Genomic DNA, 11540 nt, shown 5'->3' on the forward strand with positions numbered 1-11540 from the left:
CGTATTTTTTTATTATAGCATATGTAACTGATTCTTCGAGCACGGAATCAAAGAACGACCATGTCCTCGTAGATGTATATTTTTTAACTCCTATTCTTTGTAAACATTGTAAGTATTTCATTACAACGTCGTGTATCTTTACGATGCGAAGTTCATTTCTACCATGCATAATATTTGCTTTCATATTTTATGTTACAGGTGAAGATTATGTTTGGGGCACTGGAAAAGTGGGGGTCAAATGCAAGGGTGAGTTTCTTTGATACATTTATCGATATATATTTCAGGATTAGTTCGCGATAATCGTTCGTGTCTTATGTAGATCCGTTTTAGAAAGTAATGCGATATATTAGCATTCGAATGCGTAAAGTGTGACCGAACACGAACGACCATTTTTTCAAAGTCTTTCGAAATCGATACGGTTATCGCGTTTTTATCAAAATCAAAGTTTGCGCGTTGCGGTACGATACCGACTGCGAAAAAATAATGTGGTAGAACGCCCTCTTTTGACACAAGTTGCGAACCCCTAACAGCACGGTACACGAACGTTTCCACGTTCACCAACGAGGGCGGCACCGTAGCATAGTAACACATGCAGTCGCGGTGATTTCAAGTGGCGTGCTATCGTGTCCCCCTTCACCGTTCGTCCCGTTCGTTTCCAGCTCGTCCGGCAGTTTCTTTTCTGAAACTCACAACCCTCTCCTATCCCTCTTGCTCCCCACCATCGAGGCTTACCATCGTATGATCCAGGGACGTCTCAACTCCGCGAAACGTCGCTCCTATATCGTTTCATTTGGGGAACTTTCCGAGCAGTCGTCCAACCTCGATCAGTGAGTTTTTACATACACGATTCATACTCTTTAACGTTCCTACAAATTTATCGTTTACCTGGAATTTACTTTCTTTTTTCTTACAATTGAATTCCATATACTTAACGATTGCTAACCAAATATCGAGCCCTACCCATCGCGTCGTTCGTCTTCACGAGTTAATTAGTATTTTCTCGGATTCTCCGATATCGATATATCTTTGGATCGCTTTTTATTGTAACGCAACGATGGTACTGGACCGGTCTCCTTGCGACGAGATAATAATTTGCGGATCTTCGGCGAGCGCGTATGCCGGATATAGACACGGCAAGTCTAAATACGTGGAAGATACAGAATTAGCGAGCAGAGAGGTAGGAACCGTTCGTCGGATCGTTGTCGGCGTGTATCCGCGCGTATTTGGCCAAATATCCTATACCCGGTAACTGTGCACACGAAATTACTTACGAAAAAGGAAACTACCGGCAGTGCGCGGCGCTTGCGTAGACGGTTTTTCAGTCGTTTACCGGTTTGTTCATCGTGAGATCGTACGAAAGGGCGAAAACCGTGATACGATTGATGTAATCTCTCGCTTACGTGTAATAATGGCCGTTTTACGCGCTCCTTGGCGAGTTGAGGCGCTTCAAACTCCCGGCGTGATCGCGCGGCCGACGGGCCGAGGGTCCCCCGCTGAATAATCCTTGAGAATCGGTGCATTCGATTACGCAGAACGCCTAACGCCTAACGACGCCGTCAAGCTGCACGCCTACGTGACCTAGCTCGCATCGCGTCGGAATCGATGACTTTGTCGTTGCGATGCAGTGAAAAAAGTGATGGAACGACAACGGCCGTCCCGCGGCACGATATAAAACGGGTTCTCTTTGTCCCTAAGACACGCTTTTGGACACGCACCCTTCCATGACCTACGTCCGTCCCGATTCGGACCGGGCGAACACGGTCACCGTTCCCTGGTTATCCTTTCGAAAGTTTGTACAACAAAAAAAGCCGAATATCCGCGACTCTTTCAACCACGGTTAAAAAGCATTCGTTTCGGAGCGGCGGAACAAAGAGCCGAAGAATTTGAAAAACTATTTCCTTCTCGTCGTCGAAAATGGAATTTCGTTCGCGCTGGCTGTGATTTATGCTAAAACAGCTGATCGTAATTTGGCAGAGAGCACGAATGTGCGGTCTGCGTTCAGCTTGAAATCCATCGGAAAATGTTGCAGCTTTTCCTCGGAGAAATAGCTCGGGATCGAGCTAAATTAATCTCTGGGAAAATTGCGATTCCGCGCGGTTTCTTTTCCGTGATCGCTATCGCGGTGCGCTTATTTGCAAATGTATCGATCGTTACCTAAGGAAGCGATCGAGATAGTAGCCCTCCTTTTCCGTCGTCGTCGACGAATGTTTTAGTAATCATTCGAATTCAGGGGCACCGGATGGTCTTGGAATTATTTTCATATCACTCGGGCCACGTTTCGGGTATCGTGGCTTTCTTCGCTCATCGATCCGTTAGTAAAATTAAACTCGTGCGTCATTCGTAATCATCGCTTTCGAAATTCATCGGCATTATGGTACCAGCGTGTTTTTGGGAGGGGGCGGAGATCGACGTGCCTACCACGGCGGGCGCGAAATTCAAAACGCGCGTTAAACGATCCCTTTTGCTCTTCTCGACCGCGGTATCTTCTTTCGTAATAGTGTACGATTCTCGTAGCAAAAATTTCCAGCGATCATTCGTCGCTGGAGAGTTTAATCGAAGACGATATACGCGATAAACTTGTAGGAGAGTGATGCCTAAGTGCGGTTCAACGATGCGTTTCACCTCTCTCGGCCGACAGAACGGGAGAAAACGATGAGGCACCGAGCTGTTTCGAAGGACAATCGAACGGGGTCAAAAGTCCTCCTGTTGCTACGTGAAACGAACGAAGCCATGGAAACGAGCTCGTCGCGCAAGCGCTTCTGCCCTTCCGTTGCTTTCCCCCTTTTTTCCACAATTTCCGGCTTTCCCCATCTTTCTCTTTTCCTCTTTTTCCTCCCGCTCTCTCGTTACCGAGACAGACGCACGAGTTTTTCCACTTTTTAGCCTTGTCGGACGACGAGTCGTGCATTGCTCCTTCGGAACGTAGGAAGACTCTTTTCCTTCCTATGTTTCCGATGTCGTCGCCGAGGCCTCGATTTCGCGGACTTACGCTTTGTCTCGAACGCCAACGATATTTTATAGCTCGTTATTCGCAAGGTACTCGGACCTTCTCTCCGCATCGTCTGATTGGTATTCGATTCGTCTCTGTAGAACGCCCTGCACATTCTTATCGCCGAGGGAGCATTAACTTCCGTATTTTCTCGCCGGCGTGCAACCTCGACGCATCGCTATGCGCTAAAGGTACGATGCACTTTCGATAGCGTCACGACGGTCTCCATCGAACGACGGCTCGTTTTCGAGCAGCGGTTCCTCTACCGCGAAAAAAATCGAATCGATCGAGGGAAAGTCTTTTCTGAGTTTGTCGCTCGATGTTAGGGCCCGATAGCGCTGTTCCATAGCCTGTGACCTTAATTGAATAATTTCGATCCGAACGACCTCGACATCACCCCCTCGTCCGTTCCGTTTACACGACCCATTCGTCGTATGCACTTTGACCGTCGAACGGAAGCCTCTCGGAGCCGCTGGAGCTCTACGATACGATGTATCATCCGGTTAAACTTACGGAGAGAATTTCAGGGTGTCCGCATAGGGGAACGCAGGGGATACGAAGTTGAAATATCGGTTTGCGGACAAGTTCGCTTCTTTTTTAGCTTAGATTTGTAGATTTTTCCAAGTATAACAAGAAAATGGACCGATCGGAATTCGACACGAATTTTCCCTCTGTAAATCTTGTACGAGGGACGACAGTTGCCCGCGTAGGTTTCCTGGCCCAGGTAAATGCCCTGCTGCATTCGTTACCAGCCAAAGGGTTTGTCGTTTTAGAAAGCTCCCATTTCTTCTAAGACGTTTCAGTGTTTCCTAATCGCCGTTCTTCGATACTTAATCCGTAGTAGTCGTGGGTACGTGTAAATAGTACCTGTAAATAGTCGTGTAAAACACGATATTCGTATGCAAGAAGCTCGAGACACGTAGGTACGGGTGGCCTTCGATTCTCGTTAGATTTCGAAAATTCCGCATCTCGAACTGGTCGACGTTGTCCAAGGGTCGGGAAACTCGGAAGAGGATTCCGCGGCGGGGAGAAACGGTCGTTGTCGAAGTTACACGTAACCCTTGCGACGCGTGACAAAGTCCTTCCGTGTGTGTAGCGCCGTGCTTCGGCTCGTTCTCGAGAGCATGGCTACGTATGCCTACTTACGTACGTGCATCGGCTTCTCGTATGCGAGCTCTTCGTATCGGGTCGGTCGATTAAACTAAAATTAACTCGTCCACCTCGAGCGAGCGAGTTCCCTCTTTCGGTGCGCCTTGGTACACGTACACTCGATCGTTCCGATGTTTAGCTTGTGTCCTTACGGTTCATATTTTTTTTCCTCTGGTGGCCACGTCGCCTCAAAGGACGGAGATTTCTTCTTTCCGGAAAATGTCTGCGTTCGCATGGGAGTCTATGAGATTCTTTGTTTCTCCCCTCTAGAGAAACCGGTCGTCTTTCTCCGTTCGTTGAAGAACTTTTATGCATTACAAAGAAGAATTACAAAGAAGCGCTCGTCTCGCGAGGAAGTTTAATAATTTCTCCTTAGGTTCCATGAATTTTACTGATTTCCGTCAGACATCGAGTGGCATCGAAAGGTTAACGCTATCGTAGACAAAACATTTAACTTTACAAATAAATCCTTGAATCCATGCGCAGAGACGCGTTACACGTGTCTAAACACGTGACGAGTAAGCATCACGTTTTGGGATTGCGCGCGTCCTGAAATTCGCGTGCATACGTGAAGTAGGAGGCTCCGGTATCAAGTGCAACAGCTCAGACCGTGAAAGTGTTAAGAAACACACTTATGTCATCTACTCTCTTTCGCTCATCCAGCACGACCTCTGTTATCGGCGAACGTATGCGTCGCTGGTCGTGAAAAACGTTACGCGTTTGCTATTCACGTTATGCGCGATGTGTGAGAAAGTTTCACAATCGTACGCGAATTAAAATTGACGGATGCGAGGAACGTGTCGCCCGGTTGCTTTTAATAAACCACGGACCTAGCTTGCGCATAAGTTTCGATTAAGGCGCTCGAATATATGCACGCCCACTTCTCTCTTTGCGCTCGCGCTCCTCTTGTCCTCGACGACCGTACAATGAAGTTCATTCATCATCCTTTTATTCCGATTTTTGATATACACTTCCAACGATCTTGGCGCATAACCGATTTATGATACATACATATTTATGAGCGGAATATTTGTACGACTGGGAAACCAGCGAAAGTTATTCAGGCACTGTTCCAGTGGCTTGCGGAAGCCAAGCGGATGAAACTGGAATCTCTATCTCGTGTCTTTTTCCACGGAGTCGGAGGATTCGCTCTGGAAATCCGCGCGGACGTATTTCCTCCCTCGACCGTCCTACTCTGAAATTAATGTATTTAAATTGACCACGATAAATAAGTGGCTCCCGTCGTTGTCCGATTTCTCCGCGTAACACGACGGAACGTTATATCCGCGTACCGAGCGAATCGGTTTACTCGTAAAGTCGAAGACACGGTTCGTTCGAGTATAATTTGTCTCCTCGCTAACGATACAGCTGGCCGTTCTGGTCTCGTACGAAACGACGTATCTCCGTTTTCTTGCACAACGTGTAAATTCTACGCGCACGGTACAACTAGAAGGAAGAGAAAACAGAGAAATCGAGCACCGCGCGCCGCTGCTCTCTTCTCGGTACGAATCGCGTGTCGTCGTGAATTCATTCCTGCTTCGATTAGGCTTGCGGCTTCTGCATTTTAGGGAATGTTACACACAGCCTGGATGCACGCAATAGAGCTGCATTGATTCGCAGATATAGAGGCCCCCCAGGCTCAGGGCGGAGGTCATGGGTAATGGAGTGCACCGTCACGTTGCTATGGGAAATTCGGGATTCCCGGGATAAAGGATGGAGCCGACGTGAGGTGAATAGGATGCGTACGACGCAGTCGATCGAGGGTTGCGGTGACGTAGGTCGGTGATGATTTTTATTGAATTAAAACGACCGTCTTTGTACGGAGAGGATCGCGCTTCGACGCCTCGTCCTCGCTGAATTTTCATTCGATGATTTGTACTATTCCGTTCGAAACCTCGCCGTTCGGTTGTCGCGTACAAGCATCGTTATTTTTTTTTATTACGGAAAGTAAAATTATCTTTCTTGACCTCGCTCCCGAAAATACGAAATATTTCCTGACTCGACGGATAATGCGTTAACGTATGGTGTGTATGTATGTGTGTGTGTGTGTGTGTATAGCAATTGACAATCAAATATCGCCACGCTTATCTTATCGCATCGGAAAGTTGGAGCTCGAGAAAAATGATATTTTTTATGCATCAATTTAACATGTACTTTGAATTTTCAAGGAGATTTTTATCTAGATCGCTTCGATTTGAAAATAGACTCCCCTCCCCTCATTCTGTACAAAGATACACGTGTACTCCAAAATGAAACGTAGCGATACGTACAGCGAAGGATGTGTGCAACGATTCGCGTTGGCGTCGTGCATGTACGCCTGTACGCTTCCTACCGGCGTCTTTCTGTTCGACAATTACGTCGGTTGCTAATTATTACCGTCGAGGCACCCGCAATTTCGTCGATTACGCAACGTCGCACTGTAACTCGTCTCATTACCGAGAATCTACCGCCCACGATTTCTGCGTTCCCGTATGTCGTTCGCGGCTCTCCCAATCGAGACCGAACAACACACGAGAGAGCCTCGATCTGTTCGTTCCCTTGAATCGTACTTTGAGGTGTTTCCAAAGCTATTAAGTAACGAGATTTCCCTTTTCATTGTCTCATCGAGCTGGCAAAGAGGAAACCGATAACAACTCGACACCGACACGAATCTTTACGAATTCATTTGCATCGTTACGCAATCTCTTGCATCGATTAATTCGACGCGTCGATCGTTGCTTTTCCAAGCGGGTACGAATGGCCGCGTGCGGAGTCGGCTTTGAACTTAATTTTCGCGTCGGTCCTTTTTTAAACGTGCACGCTTGCGAGATTCGCGACACTATCGTCGGTGGAAAGAGCGGAATAAAAACGAACAGGCAGGCTTATGTTATACGGGCGCGGCCGAACGTGGCTTTGTCGCGTTGCCGTATTTAAACATTGACGGAAGGAAATCGGGGGAGCATTGCATTGTACGATTTTAGCGAAACCGCCTGGTTGGCCGACGCGTTACGACATGGAAAAAAAAGTCGCGTAGCGAATCGTCGACTCTTACCTATTATTTACCTTCGATAAAAATTGATCTCTGTCGCCCGATAACCGTTCCTCGAGCGTTTCCGAATAGCCGATATTATCGTGATGAGTCTCCCCGGTCAAGTACAATGGGACGCATTGTTGTTCCGATGTCCGTTTAAGTGCTCGAACCAATACCGAGTCGAATAATTCTCTTGTCTATTTGTATTGTTCGGTTACCCCCTTCGCACATTTCAGATGAAACGAAATGGAAGAAGGCGGTCAGGCCCTTTTCATAGTAGCGAGGACCTATTCATCATGATTTGGGGAATGTTCGGAACGAGTCTCCTCGACTCTTCAAATTTAAAGCATATGAAACTAACGGCAGGACCTAATGTTTGACTAACCGCGACACGAGCAGCGAGCAGTTGAAAGTTATCGAGCAAGGTTCGCGCAGTACAGATATTTAATAACGCGCCGCGCCTCTTGCGACCTGATTCGAAACATACCTCCGTGTGCGCCAAAAAGAAACACGTTTCTTGTCGCAATCGTAACATCGAATATCTCTGAATGTATCGTTGCTCGATTGCTCGTATAACGTATATCTTTGATCGTTGGAATCAAGAATGCTCGTGAAATGTCCTTTTTCCCCCCGTTCGCTCGTTTGGAACGTGTCAAAGAAATCCAGTGAACTGAAACACTCCACCGTCATGTTTCATCATAGCTTCCGAATACTCGACCTCCTATTTTGGCCGTCCTTATTCTTATTCGGACCGTACCGCTTCGCGCATTACGTCCGTATCTTGAAAGTCTTCGACGAACGGAAAAGATATTCGGATTTGGAAGCTCTACGAGACAATGAAACTGTTCCGAATACCGTGTAGTCGAAATAGACGTCGATTATAATTCGATTCGGAACCCTTGAGAACCTTGAAAGGGTCTACCGATTAGCTTTTCAACGGGGAATCGATCGGTCCTTCCGTACTTACGCAGGGCGAAAGGCTGGTTGGTGGTACTGCGACCTTGAACAGGACACTCGATGCTCGAGCGCCTGTGCGGCCGGATTCGATCATCCTACGTCCGGGGATCCTTGTTTCGCGTCCCTTCTCTCTCCGCGGATTACCCCCTCTTCATTCGCTCACCTCTCACCCCTCCCTTACTTTGGAAAGTCGCTTTTCACTTTCACGTCCCTTTCTTCCCTTTCGAGTACACGCGCGCGCGGCCCTTTCATGTGACTCGAGTGCCGGAGGCCCTTGGTGCGCGCGAGAGCACGTGCGTACGCACTTGAACGTATCGCGCGCAGGGCTCTCGCGATAAGGGCGAGAGAACGAAGGTCGATCGTAAAGAATGAAATCTGATTCCGGCCCCGTCAGCATTGAGATTTACGACACATAGAAAGAAGGGGACCAGAGAATTTTCGCGATTCGCGATTTCGCTTTATTACTGGTTGATTTTAACGCACTCGAGCCGATGGTATTGTATTATCTACTCCGGATCTTTGAATCACGTATAACGGATCTACATTTCACACGAACGAACATCGGTAAGGGGGATCTGTCGTCTCCCACGCACGGTCCAGCTCGATTTAGTCGCGAAAAATGTTTTGCCCTAGGGTGCGTTACCTTAGCGACATCGCGGATAAAAATTACGGATGCATCCGTTTCATAGACTTTATCGCGACTGAGCCCCGTTAGGAACAAGTCCGAGTCCGAGACAGACCGATCGCGATTAGGTGGTAATTTTTAATCAATCGTTCGGGTGTGTATTTTTAACGCGCGAAACGATCCGTCGAAAAAAATATCGACGATAGCACCGATCGCACTTAGAATATTCAAGTAGATCGAATATTCGCGCATTACTCCGGCACGGAGTAATAATAGGTCGAGCGTAGCCGTAATCGACGACCGCTGCTCTTAAGAACGAACCAGATATCTTTGCGATGCGTACACAAATTTTGAGCTATCTCGTTTACTCGATTAAAGCTGCCTGAAGCCTCTGCTGCGAATCGCGCGAGTACGCTCTTTCGTTCGTCGCAAAACCTGCAACCGTATTTACAAACTGTCTCTGTTCGGAAATACACTTCCTCTGCTCGTCGACGAATTTAGACGAGATTCGAAGCTTGGAAAGCGTGCAGTCGAGTTTGAAACCGATGAGAAATTTTCGTCAAGTTGGTTCGATCGGTTCGCGAAGCCCGGGGGTTCGTCGTTTGGTGGATACGGAGGTGGCCGCGTAAAGGCCACGGAAACAGCCGAAAGCGAGCGGAAGAGGCCGAAGCGTAACGTCGTCGGTTGAGCACGAGCAACCCTCGGCAGGCTGCGACTGCTATGGCTATTGACCGAACTTGGCGGACCGGCCGGTCAGCTGTGCGCCGAGCCGCTGGAGAAGATATTTTCTCTGGCAGGAAATCGTCCGCGTAGACTCAGCGAACGATTGCGACCGATGGCAACGACGAGAAACTGCAGTCAGAAACGAGCAGAGTGTTTATTGTAAAATCGTGGGCTTTGACAACGATCGGCGAAGGTGGAAAGAAGGTAGTAAGAACGAAGAGACGGTCGGCGATAAAGAGAGAGCACACGCCAAGTATATCCTACGTAACTGCTTCCGATACGCGACTAATTCGTGTCGTGGTCCCTGGTGCGCGAAATTGTATACTTCCTCCGGGGGAATCGAAGGTACCGTCTAGCTGCGACGAGTGGAAGCCGAAAACTTAGGACCGTTCTCCGATACATACCATACGCAAGATAAAAGTCAGTCGAAGGAGAAGGAGAACGGCACACGAAAGACAGATGGGTCGCGAGTGCGCGTGAGAAGGAGACGAACAGCGTCGAAGGAATAAAAGTGAGACAAAGTAGGAGCGAAAGAGGGGAATTATAGCGAGGGAAAGAAGACAGACCGTAAGACAGTCGTCGTTGTGCACGTACGTGCACAAAGTGACGCGCGTGTGCAGGTGTTCGCGTGGTGTAGGCCGCCGGTGCAAAAAGTGCAGTGCCCAGTGGACTTTTCCATCCCGTGGCCAGGAGGTGCGTGCGCTGCTTCGACGAATAGGCACGTAGACACCGGTGTCCGGTTTGGACTGATCGGTGAACGAATAGAAACGACGGGAACCGGGTACTGCAATTTTTCCATGTCGATAACGCTTGAACGACGAGAAAAGCGTCGAATCGAGTATACAGCGGGTAATTTCGACACGGTGTAAAATTTGGAAAACGTGAATCGGATCCGATCGAGAAATGTAAAACAACGGGATGCATCGAATCGAAAAACGATAGAAAATCTTTCCGTCGGTACGATCAAACGGGGACTACCAAGGAGAAAGAGAAGGTTATATGCGTGGCGAGAAGTGCAACGAGATAGTGTCGTCCCGTCTCGATTCCCTTTACCGACGGATCGCCGGTGACTCGTCGTCGGCGAAGTGTCTCCACCTAGCGGCCCATCGAAGAAGGAAGAACGCGAACCAAACCGAGGAGACGCACCGGTCGCAGTCTTCTGGTGGTCGTGATAAGGGTGAGCGCAGATGTGTGCCGTTTCGTAATCGATAATCTATGCGCGGATCGTTCGAACCGACTCCGAGAGTGCAGTACGCGAATCGTGAAAGATACGTGGAAACGTTTTCGATTGGTTTTATCGTGCGATCGACGATCCAGTGAACGATCCAGTTTTATTCGTTTCGACGACATCGATACGACTTCGTGACTATCGTGCGATCCGACGGGCACGTTTTTACCGCGAACCGCGACAACGAAGACTTGCTCTTGGTTCATCGTCGTAACCGAAGAACTGCTTCGTTGCTATACATCCAACGCGACTCGAATTAACCATCGAAACGGCGGTGAACAGCGCATGGTAATTTTATCGTAATTAAACGACAGCGAACGTTGCGAAAATCCGGGCCACCGAACGTCCTTCGCGCGTTCCACATGTAATCAAAGATTAGAGTTCGTCGAGATTGTTTTCGTGGCGACAAGCCGGTGAAAGCCATTCGGAAGGAGAATAGCGTTAACGGACGCGTTTGCTGTACAAGCAAGATCGATCGGAGAATCGAATCGTGGCGAAGCTCGTGCGCGCATGTCGCTCGATTCGTGGAGACTACCGATCGTTCCATCTCGAGCGTGTGCGCGATCAGAAAACCTCGTTCGACCGTATTCGTAAACCGATTCGATTCGATCGACGAAGGAAACCGCTTTAAGGCCATCTGGAATCGATCTGTCGGTGAGCCACGAGGATCAGTCTTCGAGTTTGTACGGCTACACGCGGGAGTACGTTGAAAATCGTTCGGTGTCGTTGCTTGACGAAACCGGTTTCGTTCGGCTCGGCGAATCTCGGCGTTTATACAAAGGTCGTGTGTGCCCCGCTAAAGAGAGAGAGAAAGAGAGAGAGAGAGAGAGAGAGAGAGAGAGAGAGAGAGAGAGAGAGA

At 48.5% G+C, this 11540-nt stretch overlaps 1 protein-coding gene across 9 annotated transcripts in view; it reads left to right on the forward strand.

The window, feature by feature from the left end:
• Positions 1-11540, forward strand: part of LOC128890862 (phosphatidylinositol 3-kinase regulatory subunit alpha) — a 33873-nt gene that overhangs the window by 2283 nt on the left and 20050 nt on the right. For 3 of the 9 annotated variants that reach the window (XM_054149788.1, XM_054149790.1, XM_054149794.1), the window contains 2 exons: positions 19-108; positions 199-246. In XM_054149788.1, the coding sequence (XP_054005763.1) occupies positions 19-108; positions 199-246 (138 nt within the window). The other 6 variants (XM_054149784.1, XM_054149787.1, XM_054149791.1 and 3 more) reach the window with 5 other exon arrangements.

Source organism: Hylaeus anthracinus, unplaced genomic scaffold, assembly GCF_026225885.1.
Source record: "Hylaeus anthracinus isolate JK02 unplaced genomic scaffold, UHH_iyHylAnth1.0_haploid 12001, whole genome shotgun sequence".
Classification (NCBI taxonomy): domain Eukaryota; kingdom Metazoa; phylum Arthropoda; class Insecta; order Hymenoptera; family Colletidae; genus Hylaeus; species Hylaeus anthracinus.